The 15,612-nt window shown below is 47.1% G+C and overlaps 1 protein-coding gene across 13 annotated transcripts in view; it reads right to left on the reverse strand.

Annotated features, from left to right (window-relative positions):
• LOC115163621 (eukaryotic translation initiation factor 4 gamma 1) overlaps nucleotides 1-15,612 on the reverse strand; it is an 80,988-nt gene that overhangs the window by 17,247 nt on the left and 48,129 nt on the right. For 8 of the 13 annotated variants that reach the window (XM_029715649.1, XM_029715650.1, XM_029715656.1 and 5 more), the window contains 14 exons: nucleotides 14,880-14,996; nucleotides 14,603-14,681; nucleotides 13,338-14,282; nucleotides 10,852-10,940; nucleotides 8,107-8,299; nucleotides 7,649-7,782; nucleotides 7,355-7,501; nucleotides 6,825-7,232; nucleotides 6,466-6,612; nucleotides 6,095-6,328; nucleotides 5,858-5,962; nucleotides 1,409-1,705; nucleotides 907-1,030; nucleotides 699-816 (listed from right to left, as the gene is read on the reverse strand). In XM_029715649.1, coding sequence (XP_029571509.1) covers nucleotides 699-816; nucleotides 907-1,030; nucleotides 1,409-1,705; nucleotides 5,858-5,962; nucleotides 6,095-6,328; nucleotides 6,466-6,612; nucleotides 6,825-7,232; nucleotides 7,355-7,501; nucleotides 7,649-7,782; nucleotides 8,107-8,299; nucleotides 10,852-10,940; nucleotides 13,338-14,282; nucleotides 14,603-14,681; nucleotides 14,880-14,996 — 3,137 coding nt within the window. Of the gene's footprint in view, nucleotides 1-698; nucleotides 817-906; nucleotides 1,031-1,408; nucleotides 1,706-5,857; nucleotides 5,963-6,094; nucleotides 6,329-6,465; nucleotides 6,613-6,824; nucleotides 7,233-7,354; nucleotides 7,502-7,648; nucleotides 7,783-8,106; nucleotides 8,300-10,851; nucleotides 10,941-13,337; nucleotides 14,283-14,602; nucleotides 14,682-14,879; nucleotides 14,997-15,210; nucleotides 15,360-15,612 lie in introns of all 13 variants that reach the window. The other 5 variants (XM_029715654.1, XM_029715653.1, XM_029715660.1 and 2 more) reach the window with 3 other exon arrangements.

The following is a 15,612-nucleotide window of genomic DNA, read 5'->3' on the forward strand; positions in this document are numbered from 1 at the left end:
TGGCTGTGTGCTTAGGGTCGTTGTTCTGTTGGAAGGTGAACCTCCGCCCCAGTCTGAGGTCCTGAGCGCTCTGGAGCAGGTTTACATCATGATCTCTCTGTACTTTGCTACGTTCATCTTTCCCTCGATACTGACTAGTCTCCCAGCCCCTGCCGCTGAAAAACATCCCCACAGCATGATGCTGCCACCACCATGCTTCACTGTAGGGATGGTGTCATGTTTCCTCCAGACGTGACACGTGGCATTCAGCCCAAAGAGTTCAATCTTGGTTTCATCAGACCAGAAAATGTTGTTTCTCACGGTCTGAGAGTCTTTAGGTGCCTTTTGGCAAACTCCAAGCGGGCTGTCATGTGCCCTTTACTGATGAGTGGCTTCCGCCTAGCCTCTACCATAAAGGCCTGATTGGTGATGTGCTGAATAGATGGTTGTCCTTCTGGAAGGTTCTCATAGCAGAGTCTGAATACTTACGTAAAAAGGGTATTTCTGATTTTTATTTTTAATACATTTGCAAAAAAAATCTAAACCTGTTTTCGCTTAGTCATTATGTGGTATTTTGTGTAGATTGCTGATGGTGATTTATTTTTTATCAATTTTAGAATATGGCTGTAACATAACAAAATGTGGAAAAAGTCAAGGGGTCTGAAGTCTTTCAGAAGGCACTATATGTAAAGGACAGATGTAGTCCCAGTGCTGCTGACCTCTGAGGAACTCTTCTGTCCGAGTCATGTGAGGGCCCTGAGGAGGAGGGCTGCTGTGGCTGCAATGCTGAGAACCTGTTGAGGGTGCTGGTGGCTGGGCGGCCTCCTGACTCTGGGGCTATGAACACACAAAACACAAACACTGAATTTTTGAAGAGCCTAAGAGTAGATATTTCACAACGGTGGTTGTACTGGTAAGAGGACTTACTGGCTTCACCAGCGGGTTTGGCTCCGGTGGTGCCTCCACTGCTGCCCTTGCCCCAGCTGCCCCACATGCCCTTACCCCCGAGCTGGGGAGCCAGCAGCTGGTTGTTGAAGTCCAAAGCCCCGGGCTGCAGAGAGAAGGAGAGGCTGGAAACATTATTGTTGAGGAAAGAAGACTAGCAGGATTGTTGGGGGCAAAACATCTAGAGATCTGAAAAAGGTCTGAAGTTTTGAGTTATATAAGTGAGAAGTTTGGAGGAGTCAGGAATAGTATGGTCATAACTCTAAATGGAGGTTAAAGGTTAAGTGGTGTGTGCCAGACTACAGTGTGAGTGGGTTTGGGATTTCAGTTGGGAATGGTAGGGCTGATAGAACTTTACAATGGGGTTGAAGGTTAAGGAGGTGGATGCTAGACTGCAAGTGGAGGGGTTTGGAGTGTTTCAGTCCAAACTGAGTATGGGTCTACGGTACGTGGCTGAGAATCCACAGTATAATGTATCACTGACCTTAGTGATCTTGCTGAGTCGGCTGGTGTCGATGGGTCTGCTCTTGGTGGAGATGGGAACTGTGTTCCAGCCCTCGTCCTGGGGCTGACTCCTTTGGCCCGTCTGGGGGTGTTGGCCCCCGCGGCTTCCCTGATCTCTTCCTCCACCACCACGTCCTCCACCTCCTCCTCGGGTGTTCTGGTTGAGGAGTTGCTGCTGCACCTTGAGAACCTCCCTGTGCTCCTCCAGCTCAGCATCCTTGTGGATCTGGTCTATGGTCTTGGGGCCCTGCTCTCCTCTCCTAGGGACCCACGTGTTCTGGGAGGGGGGGCCGGGAGTGAGTTAGGGCTGTCCCCGACTAAAATAAATCTTGGTCGACAGAGACGTCCTGTTCATTCGACCTATTGATTTTTCAATATATAGGCAGACACACCCTATGTGTTTGAATAAAATCAACTATATATGCACTGAGCTTGTCTGATGCTTTAAGCACACTGTTTGATTAAATAATTAAGAGACAAATGAGACAAGAGCCCGATGGACACACTGTTACAACAAAATGACAGTGAGTGCCTGTGTGACTGGCGCACGTTGTCTCGCTCTCCTCCCTACTGCAGAGAAAAAGCACCACAGTACAGGTAGTGTTTATTGGGCTGTCCATGCTGAAGTTGCTACATCATTTCAGTCATTTAGTTTCTTACTTGTTTCTGCCTGAAAAGTTATGTTACCCGAAATCCCTAATTTGTTTAGGAAAAACATTTCCTATTCCCTCAACCCTTGCTCTCTTTACGTAAAACATGTAAGCATCGCATGCATGTGACCAATAGGGCCTGACATGTAGCCCATAATAATCACATCAATATATTGGTTACAACAAACTCCAAACACAGTAACATATGACAGCAAAATGGATGTGGAGGATGTGAAAAAGCAACACGCAAATGTTTACTGGTTGTTCAGGAGGGAAAGGGGAAGTCAGATCTGTGGAAGACATTGAGTTAGTTGTGGAAACTACTGGAGCTCCAGATAGAGGGAACAAGAGCAAGCCTTGCATAAGTATTGTGTGCCAAACAGTTGCTGTTAGATGACAAAAAAAATGACCATTTGGAAGTGTAAACACCAAATAAATAAGTGTACCCAAGAGTCTGTTCTAACAAGAAATAAAATATATAAAGCCTTTATTACAGCAGACTAAAAACAGTTGCATGCATTCGTGAATTGCAGCTTATTTATTGTTCAGGCTAATTACTCAAAGCTCCCTTTGTAATTTCATTTTAAACCTAAAATGCTTGATTGCATTTTAAAGCATGAATGTCTTGTATGCTGTGTAATGGCATGAACGAATTAATAATTGATTGATACAGTAGCCTATATATTGAAAAATAGGCCTAAGTTAGTTACGGTTTTAAGACTAAACAGGACATGCTTTTAGGCCTACAGCTCGAAGGTAGTTACACAAGGATACTTATACGAAGCCTACTAATGATAAAGTCACTACTTATTATAATGACCATCATCATAACAAGGAGGAGATGAACAAAAATAAGGGTATAGTAGTGAGAGCTGCGTGCATATTATGTGTGACAAACAGGTGCTGTTATATTACAATATTATTTTTCTCCTGTTTGGAACAGTGTAAACAACACTAAATAAATTAGACGTAATAGCAGTCTGTTCTAACGAAAAAACAAATGTAAAGCCTTTATTACAGCAGAGCAAAGCTTAAAAATAGCTTTATCCACCATTTTGCCGTTGGATTGAGCTTGGTGCTCATGGAATCAGTAGGCTATTAAACAAACACTAACAGGCAACAGAAGAAGGATCTGTCTTATTTCTGTAGATATATATATGGATGATTTATAAAGCCAGGCACATTTAACAGTTAGGCTATTGATTATAGATCTAATTAAGTTGGGGTTTCCTCTCTGCTCAATTTTCTTAGACAATTAGGCTAAGGCAAGGGCTGTTTCCTCATTTCTGCTGCTGCTGCCTCCGCCACAATGTTCTCAATCACAATATGCTGGTCAACTTTGCTATTATGCACATAGCAACATAGGGAAAGGTGCCAATTCTAGGGTGCACTGAAGACTGTTTCATAACCGCGGACAGAGACTGTATCCAACGAAGGATAAACCGCATGTTATAAAATAGATATTTAATTTTTTACATATTCGATTTTTTATATATATTTTTTTACATACAATAACTATATACAATTTTAGTATCACATGTCTCAGAGTGATGGACTGTGCCATTCCGTGGCCTGTGCAATGGATTAGTCCACTGAGACCGGAGTGAATCAGACAGGTGTACACCCTGTAAAATATTTTTATTGCGACTGCTCGGCTAAAGAAATCTCCGTCGACCAACAGCCTATTGACCAAACAATGGACCAGTCGACTAAATGGGGTGAGCCCTAGAGTGAGAACAGTAATATACTTTAACTGAGGATTGGAGTTAGATAGAAAAGTGTGGCGTACTCTTAACACTCCATATTTCTTTCCAGGCAAAGGTCACTTAGTCAATAAACCAAGAGAAATGGGTGACAACTAGGCTATAGAAAGAGCAGGAGAGATGCCTTGCCCTAACTTGACCCCGCTGTCAGCTTTTCCAGAGAATGGAAACTGAAACTAGAGTGTTTTCCCAGTAAACAGCAGGGGCCAGTGTGCAGACTGAGTGCAGCTGATCAGCTCTTGTGAAACATCCCAACTGCTGCTTTGGTAAGACACTTACTGGGGGTGGAACCATAGAGATCCTATAACGTAATTATGTGGTGCACATGTTGGAACCCTGTCTGAACATGTAGGAAACATCCTCACACACACACCTACATGATCTGTGTTGTACAGGGAGAAGACAGTGGGGATACTGAATCCAGTGTAACGCCACATCACTGCTCTCACCACACTGCGAGTCACTGTCGAACACACACACAAAACACACTGAGGCTCTGCAGACATTTTCCCAGAAAAGTCACTGGATACTAAACTAGTTAAAGTGGAACAGTCCAGCTTTTATTTTTTTCCGGTAAACTGCATTATGGGAAACCTCAGACACACACAGCTAACAGCACTGTACAAATACATGCACATCTAGACCTTAGATAGAGGCCTAGGCTACAGATCCATACCTGTATGTCCTTAGTAACTAGTCATTTTCAAATAAAGTAAGAAATGTGAGTTTGTGAATCACTGAAAACTTAGTGAATGGGTCATAGGCATGAGGCTTGGGCTGTATACCGTATATACCAGGTTATTTGGATTTTCAACGCTGTCAATACCACAAACAATTTATTTGACTTTTTTTTAAATTAATTTGAATATTTGTAGCTACTTAAGTAAATACCTGCAGTCAATAACGCAGATCTTGTTATTTCATTACAAAGCTTACCGGTAGCCTTGGGATTAACTGCAGCCCGCGCCAGGTGATCTTGTTACAGTATGGAATTCACAACTAGATATCTTAGAACTATTAAGTTAACAGTCTAAAATGTGCTAAATGCTCTGCAGTTGTGTATTTGGTTTGCTAACTTAGTATCAAGTTATGTAGCTAAGTGGTTAACTTCTTGCAATCAAGCTCCTCTTGGTAACAGCAGAGAATCCCTTCCGTCTAATATTTGTTTTGCGTGTGCAGCAGACTGTGTAACATTTTTGAGTTACTTGTATAACTTTATGAGTGAGATGTCTGTCCTGCAAAGTTTGTCAAGAGACTGTATAAAATGTTTGCATGCGTTCGTTAGATTTTACATGTACTTGTTAGCATTGCTAACCTTTGGATTGAAAATAGTGCCCCTTGTGTTCAGCGCAGGTATTACCGAATATCCCAGTATGGCACTAGGCCGTTATGAAGGTAGGACAATCTGGATACTGCCCAAGCCTACTAGGCAAGGATAAGTAGTTAATGTGAACATCAAGGGACACATCCATTTAGAAGGGAGGTAAACATCTAGATGGTGAATGACATGGAGAGGAGGGAGTCGGTTACAGTGGCTTGGAGAGAAGGGATTGGCTGCAGGGTGCAGACTGACTCCAGTCTCAGCTTATAGCTGGGGAGCCTCCCTGTATTAAAGATCTGACTTTGTCTCCCTCTTAGCCCACTTCAGAACCCTCGACGCCCACACAGACTAGTGAGGGTGTCTATGGGCCAGTAAAACACCAACACACAAAACAACACAACCCACTATTATACACTAGACCTGCATGCATATAGAGGGCTTGTAAAGGACGTGAGAGAGGTCAGAGGTGATTTGGGGTCATGGGTAAATTCAGAGGTAATGTGGGGTTAGGGGAGAATATTCTGTCTATGGTAGTTTGACCCATAGTGTTTACTGATATGCTTGGATACATAACAACCAGAGGACAAGGGTCAGTCAGATTAGATTAGAGATGACCAAAAGGTTTAGGTGTGGGGGCTGAAGCATTCCCCAGACACTGGGGGTGGTTGGTGTGGGTGTGTGTTACAAGGTATTACCCTCCTGAGGTCCAGTACGTCCTGCAGCATGAAGCGGATTCTGGACGATGTCTTCTTCTCCTTGATGATCTTGTCCATCTGGGCAAAGTACTGGTCCATACGAGGCTACAGAAAGAGAGACAGGCAGGTTAGTGTGTATGTGTTTGTGTGTAAATCTGATTCTTAGAAATAATTTGGCATAAGTGTTCTAAACGATGCGTGTCTGTGTGTCTGTCAGTGACACTGGTTCAGCGTTACCTTCGCCTTTTCAAAGTCCAGGTCCTTCCCTATAGTTGACAAGAGTCTACAGAGGCACTCTAGTGACTCCTCATCGTGGTTCTTCAGCAGCTTGACGATGCAGTCGTGCATGATGGCCTCCGTCAGCATCTTCAGCTTGAACAGCTCACCAATGAACTTGATGTTGCCTAGCGACCGCCGCCGCGCCTTGTCTTTGGCCTCCTCCAGCTCTGCCTTCAGGCGATCCTTCTCCTCCTTCAGACAGGAAGTGATGTAAAAGGAAGTAGGGGGTGGGAGGCATACCAGACAGATGGTCAACTAACTCCTACAGAAACCAAAACCAAGTGTGTGTGAAGGACATTTTAATTGGTCACTGAGAGCACAGCTCGTACCGTGGCTGCAGCGTCCAGCTCTTTCTGCTTCTTCTCAAAGATGACATCATCGTCCTTGTCCTTCTCAAACTCCTTCTGACAGCGGTTCAGAAGCAGCTTGCGGAAATTCACAGTGACTCCCGGCTTGTCTGTGGTGGGGACTTTGAGCTGACGAGAGGAACAGAAAAACAAACATTTAGGCCACGGTTGGAGAGCTTTGCAGACGTCACATAAAGCTTAAGAGGGAACGTGAGAGGAGACGTCATGAGTGTGTAGTGGCACCACTCAGACACGTGGCACAGAACAGAGGTCAGCACCGAACCAAGACCAGCACACTAGGTGTACACACACAAACAGACACACACCCTTCAGTCACTCACCCCAATAAGGCAGCGGCACATGTTGGCGTAGGCCACGGAGAAGTTGGGTTCAGAGATGGCCTTCTCAAAGATCAGATCTATCACTCCCTTCAGTCTCTCCTCTGTATCGATGGTCAGCTCTGTGACCTGCTTCATCAGCTGTTGAAACATCTGAGGGGTCAGCTTATTCAGGATACTACGGACCCTCTTGAACAGCTCCTGGGTCTTGGCCTGTTCCGAGTCGTCACTCTCCTCCTCAGGAGCAGCTTGCCCACTGGCAGCCTTCTTGACAGCGGGCTTCCAGGCCTTCTCAGCCTTGTTGAGCTTCACGTCTTCCGTCAGAGACGAAGAGATGTTGATGATCCTCCTGGGCTCCTTACGCTGGCCCTGCTGGGAGCGACGTGGTCCTCCACCACCCATACCAGAGGGCTGAAGGAGAGGAGGGAAGGGAAAAGGAAAGAATTCAGTCAACATTGTTTTAATATAATCCCAGAGTTTCAGAATCAGATTGTAGTCTTTGAGAAGATTGACAGTTTTTCATGATAACTCACTGGTCCTCCTCTGTGGCCACCTCCACCACCACCTCCTCCTCCCATTCCAGGCCTGCCCAGGTTGGCAAACGAGGGTGTGAAGTCGGGGCCCATGTTCATCCCTGGCAAACGGCTGGGGTCCAGCTGGCGGAGAGGGGCCTTATTCGCCTGGAGAGAAAGAATGACGGACAAAAAGAAGGACAAAATAAATAACTGGTAAATAAAGTGGCCTATCTGAAGAAAATAAATTATATTCTCGAATGGACCGTGCAGTGGTTACTCCAGTCCAGCAGGGGACAGAGTGTTGTACTGTACCTTGTCCAGCACCACGTCACTGATCTGAGGCAGGCCCTCAGGCTTGGACATGGCGGCACTGATGAACTGGAAGCCCAGCAGGAAGTCCCGGTCATACCTCTTCTTCTCCTCTGGGTCTATAGGCCTACATAGTTCTGATGGAGAGGAACAAGGAATTGTAGATGAATCACATTTATGTGCGTTTTCATCAGTATAGTGTTCAGGGTTTAGGTTGGTAGAGTTGGGGTATATAGTCTGTCATCCGAACTGAGAGTTACTCCGTTACACTTCTAAAAATCATACATTGATGTGAAATGGAACTTTATGACTCGTGCTCTGACAAAGCATTTCCAATAAAGTGAAACTTTGCATCCTCTCTTGACTGACACGCAGACCTTGTGAGATAAGGTGTAGAGGATAACGTTAAGAGGATAACATAGTATAGAAATGTTATCTCCGGGCCAAGGTTCAGAACCCACCCTCTTTGTACTGGTACTTCAGATCCTCGGGCTTGGGTTCGATATTCTCTGCATCCAGTTTGTCCTCCTTCTCCTCCCACGTCTCATCCACCTCTTCAACTGCAGGGGTGGCGGCTGGGCGGGGCTCCTTAGCGTCAGAGGCAGAAGTGGGTGTGGCCTGCTCTGGCTCAGGAGGGCTCCCCACTACCTGCTCCTGGAGAGGGGGCGAGAGAGAGAGAGGGAGAAAGAGAGCGAGAGAGAAGGGAGAGAGAAGGGAGAGAGAAGGGAGAGAGAAGGGAGAGGGAGAGAGGGGTTGAGGGAGAGAGAGCGAGGGGTTGAGGGAGAGAGAGAGGGGTTGAGGGAGCGAGGGGTTGAAGAAGCGAGGGGTTGAGGGAGCGAGAGAGAGGGGTTGAGGGAGCGAGAGAGAGGGGTTGAGGGAGCGAGAGAGAGGGGTTGAGGGAGCGAGAGAGAGGGGTTGAGGGAGAGAGAGAGAGGGGTTGAGGGAGAGAGAGAGAGGGGTTGAGGGAGAGAGAGAGAGAGGGGTTGAGGGAGAGAGAGAGAGGGGTTGAGGGAGTGAGAGGGGTTGAGGGAGAGAGAGAGTGAGAGGGGTTGAGGGAGAGAGAGAGTGAGAGGGGTTGAGGGAGAGAGAGAGTGAGAGGGGTTGAGGGAGAGAGAGAGTGAGAGGGGTTGAGGGAGAGAGAGAGTGAGAGGGGTTGAGGGAGAGAGAGTGAGAGGGGTTGAGGGAGAGAGAGTGAGAGGGGTTGAGGGAGAGAGAGAGAGGGGTTGAGGGAGAGAGAGTGAGAGGGGTTGAGGGAGAGAGAGAGAGGGGTTGAGGGAGAGAGAGAGGGGGGTTGAGGGAGAGAGAGAGGGGGGTTGAGGGAGGGAGAGAGAGAGAGGGGTTGAAGGAGAGAGAGAGAGGGGTTGAGGGAGAGAGAGAGGTTGAGGGAGAGAGATTGAGGGAGAGAGAGAGAGTGAGAGGGGTTGAGGGAGAGAGAGAGAGTGAGAGGGGTTGAGGGAGAGAGAGAGTGAGAGGGGTTGAGGGAGAGAGAGAGTGAGAGGGGTTGAGGGAGAGAGAGAGGGGGGTTGAGGGAGGGAGAGAGAGAGGAGGGGTTGAGGGAGAGAGAGAGGGGGGTTGAGGGAGAGAGAGAGAGAGAGGGGTTGAGGGAGAGAGAGAGAGGGGTTGAGGGAGAGAGAGAGAGAGGGGTTGAGGGAGAGAGAGAGGGGTTGAGGGAGAGAGAGAGGGGTTGAGGGAGAGAGAGAGAGGGGTTGAGGGAGAGAGAGAGAGGGGTTGAGGGAGAGAGAGAGAGGGGTTGAGGGAGAGAGAGAGAGAGGGGTTGAGGGAGAGAGAGAGAGAGGGGTTGAGGGAGAGAGAGAGGGGTTGAGGGAGAGAGAGAGGGGTTGAGGGAGAGAGAGAGGGGTTGAGGGAGAGAGAGAGGGGTGAGGGAGAGAGAGAGGGGTTGAGGAGAGAGAGAGGGGTTGAGGGAGAGAGAGAGAGAGAGGGGTTGAGGGAGAGAGAGAGAGAGAGGGGTTGAGGGAGAGAGAGAGAGGGTTGAGGGAGGGGAGAGAGAGAGAGGGGTGAGGGGGAGAGAGAGGGGTGAGGGGGAGAGAGAGAGGGGTTGAGGGAGAGAGAGAGAGGGGTTGAGGGAGAGAGAGAGGGGTTGAGGGAGAGAGGGGTTGAGGGAGAGAGGGGTTGAGGGAGAGAGAGAGAGGGGTTGAGGGAGAGAGAGAGAGGGGTTGAGGGAGAGAGAGAGGGGTTTGAGGGAGAGAGAGAGGGGTTGAGGGAGAGAGAGAGGGGTTGAGGGAGAGAGAGAGGGGTTTGAGGGAGAGAGAGAGAGGGGTTGAGGGAGAGAGAGAGAGGGGTTGAGGGAGAGAGAGAGAGGGGTTGAGGGAGAGAGAGAGAGGGGTTGAGGGAGAGAGAGAGAGGGGTTGAGGGAGAGAGAGAGGGGTTGAGGAGAGAGAGAGAGGGGGAGGGTATTAGTCAGCACATTGTTTTCATTCTGGGGTTTTTAATGGGCCAGCTGTAAATAGGCATTCTTAAAACTTTGATATGAGATGGCGTGGCTGGTGTGTTTGATATGAGATGGCGTGGCTGGTGTGTTTGATATGAGATGGCGTGGCTGGTGTGTTTGATATGAGATGGCGTGGCTGGTGTGTTTGATATGAGATGGCGTGGCTGGTGTGTTTGATATGGGATGGCGTGGCGTGGCTGGTGTGTTCGATATGGGATGGCGTGGCGTGGCTGGTGTGTTTGATATGGGATGGCGTGGCGTGGCTGGTGTGTTTGATATGAGATGGCGTGGCTGGTGTGTTTGATATGAGATGGCGTGGCTGGTGTGTTTGATATGAGATGGCGTGGCTGGTGTGTTTGATATGAGATGGCGTGGCTGGTGTGTTTGATATGAGATGGCGTGGGTGGTGTGTTTGATATGAGATGGCGCGGCTGGTGTGTTTGATATGAGATGGCGCGGGTGGTGTGTTTGATATGAGATGGCGCGGCTGGTGTGTTTGATATGAGATGGCGCGGGTGGTGTGTTTGATATGAGATGGCGTGGCTGGTGTGTTTGATATGAGATGGCGTGGCTGGTGTGTTTGATATGAGATGGCGTGGCTGGTGTGTTTGATATGAGATGGCGCGGCTGGTGTGTTTGATATGAGATGGCGCGGGTGGTGTGTTTGATATGAGATGGCGTGGCTGGTGTGTTTGATATGAGATGGCGTGGGTGGGGTGTTTGATATGGATTGAGTGGGTAGTTCATGTGAACGGACCTCCTTAAAGGCATCCAGGAGGTCTCCAACAGCCTCCTTCTTGTTCAGATCCTTCATCTTCCTCTTTTTCTTTGGCACAGAAACAGCAGCTACAAGCAGAACACCACCAACACAGTCAAGACTAAACCTCTATGGATTGACACTCAATTAGAGGTTGACCGATTAATCGGAATGGCCGATTAATTAGGGCCGATTTCAAGTTTTCATAACAATCGGTATTTTTGGCCACCGATTTGCAATATATATATTTTTTTTAATTATTATTTTTTTTAAAACCTTTATTTAACTAGGCAAGTCAGTTAAGAACACATTCTTATTTTCAATGACGGCCTAGGAACGGTGGGTTAACGGCCTTGTTCAGGGGCAGAACGACAGATTTTTACCTTGTCAGCTTGGGGATGCAACCTTACGTTAACTAGCCCAACGCTCTAACCACCTGCTTTACGTTGCCAAGGTAGGTTGCTAGCTAGCATTAAACTTATCTTATTAAAAAAAACAATAATCAATCAATCATAAACACTAGTTAACTACACATGGTTGATGATATTACTAGTTTATCTAGCCTGTCCTGCTTTGCATATAAACGATGTGGTGCGCATTCGCGAAAAAGGACTGTCATTGCTCCAACACGTACCTAACCATAAACATCAATGTCTTTCTTAAAATCAATACACAAGTATATATTTTTAAACCTGCATATTTAGTTAATATTGCCTGCTAACATTAATTTATTTTAACTAGGGAAAATGTGTCACTTCTCTTGCAAACAGAGTCAGGGTATATGCAGCAGTTTGGGCCGCCTGGCTTGTTGCGAACAGTGAAGACTATTTCTTCCTAACAAAGACAGCCAACTTGGCCAAACGGGGGATGATTTAACAAAAGCGCATTTGCTGCACGACTGTACCTGACTATAAACATCAATGCCTTTCTTAAAATCAATACACAGAAGTATATATTTTTAAACCTGCATATTTAGCTAAAAGAAATACAGGTTAGCAGGCAATATTAACCAGGTGAAATTGTGTCAGTTCTCTTGCGTTCATTGCACGCAGAATCAGGGTATACAGAATCTGGCTCGTTGCAAACTAATTTGCCAGAATTTTACGGAACTATGAAATAACACTGTAGGTTGTGCGATGTAACAGGAATATTTAGACTTATGGATGCCACCCGTTAGATAAAATACGGAACGGTTCCGTATGTCACTGAAAGAATATTTTCGAGATGATAGGTCATTAATATGGTCAAATCCGGAAACTAAGGTTTATTATATTATAGTCTATGATTTGATATTTGATAGAGCAGTCTGACTGAGCGGTGGTAGGCAGCAGCAGGCTTGTAATAGTCAAAGATATATGGTTTAGAGAGAAATAGTCGACGCGTCATAATTCCTGTAATAACTTGCGGCTGAACTTGAAAGGGGTTCCTTCGTTATTTTACCGTTCATGTCTTCCATAGAGAATGTCTTGATCTACTTCAAATAAGGTCTGTGTTTTGTGCTTAAACCGCCTCGGCGTTTTGATACCCGTGTAAATCTCACTAGGTAACGTTTGTCAACATATTTTCATAAATCCACTCTACAAAAAAAAATTATCTTCGCTTATATTGATCACAGTTATATCCTATGGATATCTACACAGTTATAAAATTGGCAAGGTGGTGTAAGACTAAACCAAACGCAGACCTTATTTTAAATTAATCTAAAAATATCCTATGGAATAAATGAAGGAACTGCTTTTCAGATTTTGCTAGAAGGTGTCATGGGAATTATGACTCGCACTTTGGTAGTCAATTCTTACCATGCCCATTATTAAAATAGGATTTCCTGCATATAGAAATTACAGTTTTTGTTTTCAGCATTCATCACAGGTAACTTGAACTCTATTTTTATTATTCAAACAGTTGAGAGTATTTGTCTCCTAAGCAGACTCTTCAGTATCGTTGTCACTTCAGAGCTGTGTGTGTGTGTATATATATATATATATATAAAAAGCATAATAATAATCGGCCGATTAATCGGTATTGGCGTCTTTGCGCCCCCCCCCCCCAATAATCGGCATCGGCATTAAAATCATAAAATCGGTCGACCTCTACACTCAATCCCAATCCCTAGTCCAACCCTAGCACCCAAACTCCACCTAGACTATCAGAAACCAAGGTGGAGCGGTTACCACATTGCCACCTATCCAACTTCTTATTTTTATGGCTTTCTGTTGGAGCTGTGATCACTCCAAGTACCCACTGTTCTGGGTCCTCGGCGTAGACATAACCCCTCACGACACAGGCTCGACACACACAGTCGGACTGCAACGCCTAAAGGGGCAGATCCTGTTTAATCTTCACCAAGTGCCAAGGGGTAGGGTTAGGAATTAAAATAGAGAAAGACAATGTGGTTGAATGAGACAGACAGATGGAGAAAAAGACAGACAGAAGGAGACGGTTTCAAAGAAGTAGAGAGAGAAAAAGCAAGTCAGACTGATACTGACCTTGCATAGAACTCTCCCCGGCTGGGGTGGTGCTCTGGGGTGGTGGGGAGTCCATCTCGTCTTCCACACGGGGAGCAGTTACAACTGTAGTAGTAGCAGTCTCAGCTAGGGCGGGCGTCGCCTGGGCAACGGGGGCGGGCGTCGCCTGGACAACGGGGGCTGGCGTCGCCTGGACAACGGGGGCTGGCGTCGCCTGGACAACGGGGGCGGGCGTCGGTTTAGGCATGGGTGCCTCGCTCTGTAACTGGGCCACCTCAGGCTCAGCAATGGGACTGACGTCACACTCCGACGACTCCGCAGACATCTTCTCAGGGTCCTGGGGGCTGGGGAGCGGCAGGCCATTGGGCAGTCTGAGCTCCTCTGGCTGGGCGATGGGAGACTCCAGGGGGGGTTCTGCTGCCTGGGGGGTGGGCATGTTGATGGACAGGGCTGCTGGCTCTTCCTCCTTGGCTGGGGGTGGCTGGGTGGCAGAGATACCGTTAGTGCTGCTGCTGCTAGGGGTGGTCACTGGAGCAAGGGAAGGCTCAGGTTTGGATGATGTAGTCACCTCCTGCCTAGCCTCCGCCACCTCCTCTTCTTTCTCCTTCACTTCCTCCCGCTCCTCCTTGGCAGGTGAGGGATGCTCCTCAGCTGCAGGAGTGGGGCGGGGTTCAGGCAGGGGTGCAGGGTAAGCGGGCACTTCAGGGGCAGATGGGGCTGGAGCAGCGGCTGGGGCTGGAGCGTCCATGTCTGCAATGGGACTAGTTGAGGGTTGGGGGGTAGTAGTGTGAAGGGTGGTAGTTACCGACGGGGGTGTAGGTAGGTCCTGGGATAAGGAAGGGGATTTACTGTTTGTGTCTGGGAGTTTGACCTCTGTTGGAGCAGGAGAAGTCTTGACCAGTTCAGGGGTTTTAGACGGGGCTGGGGGGCCAGTTATGAGAGTGGCTGCAGGTTTCCCTCGGTCATCTGAGGAGGAAAGGAGATGCCACGAGGAAAAGCCACTGGTTAAATTCACCTTAGAAAGGTAATGGTTAACAGACTCAAGTGGCCCATAGTACCATACTAATGTTCAAATTGACCCTCATGTCTGTTGATCTTTTTATAATTACCCACTTATTATCAATTCAACATTAAATGGTAAAAATACACAGGTCCTTTCCAAAGGAGCATTTTGTTTATGTGATTCAGTCAAATTCACCAAAAATGACTTCTATGTACTGAAGGTGAACCAATGAGCGACGGCCAGCTACGTCCTTCAAGATGACCTGACCCCTCGGCCAACTCACCTGGTCTGACCACGACAGGTGTCACGTTCTCCCCGTCGGCCTGGGCAACGGCTGGACCCTCTGATCCAGATATAGACGACTAAGGGACAGAATACAACACACAGACATTAGGTAACTGGAGTGGACACAACCATGACAGCCTTATGAAAACCTTGTGACAGGTTAGATACAATGCCCAATATGAAAACAAAATGTCTGCACATCCAATAACAGGATGGTATGGTAGCTAAAGGTGTGTAACGGGATGATGGTTGGTGACGAGGGTATGGTAGCTCACCTCTGAAGAGTCGTCGCTCACCTGTGGGGGTGTGGGGGTGGTGCCACTGCGGGTGCCCCCTGACATAATCTCCTCAGTGATGTCTTTACCACCCTGGTTAGGGTCTCGTATTATGATCTATAGAGAGGACACAAGACAACAGTGAGGGATACAAGAAGAAACATTTAGAGAGATTTAGAGAATGCAGGAGAGCCTTCGAGAAAAACTTGTTACTCGCTCTTGTTTCATTCCCGTTCTAAAGGAGGGAGAGCAAAAAAGAGAGAACGAACGAGAGTAAAGGAGAGAGGGAGGGTGAGGAGAAAGCTGAAGAGAATAGCTGTCACAACTTAACTGTTTCCTATGATGCTAGGCCCTGTTTCCAACTCTGCCAAGTCTTCTGTGTTGTACTGTAGGGCTGTGGCCTAGCAGCGTCTTCTCAATCAGCAGAGCTACATTTCTCACACTCACACAAGAAACACCAGCCCCACAAAGCTATGCAGCCTGACAAACACAGATTTGTAGACAGATTGCTGCCTTGTTTTAGCTAATTCTTCCCCAACAAAATATGACTACGGACATACTCAAATTTAGTAAAATAAATTCCAGTGCAAGCCAGACATTTTTTTTTGCTCTCTCCATATGAACTCAAACTATACCTAGAAAATCAGCCAGATTTACTGTTATTGAAAAGCACACAGTACAATACACCTTCAAACTTCTGAAAAACGGATTACTCACTTACAAGGTGTGCCCT

This window comes from Salmo trutta, chromosome 26, assembly GCF_901001165.1.
Source record: "Salmo trutta chromosome 26, fSalTru1.1, whole genome shotgun sequence".
In the NCBI taxonomy this organism is placed as follows: domain Eukaryota; kingdom Metazoa; phylum Chordata; class Actinopteri; order Salmoniformes; family Salmonidae; genus Salmo; species Salmo trutta.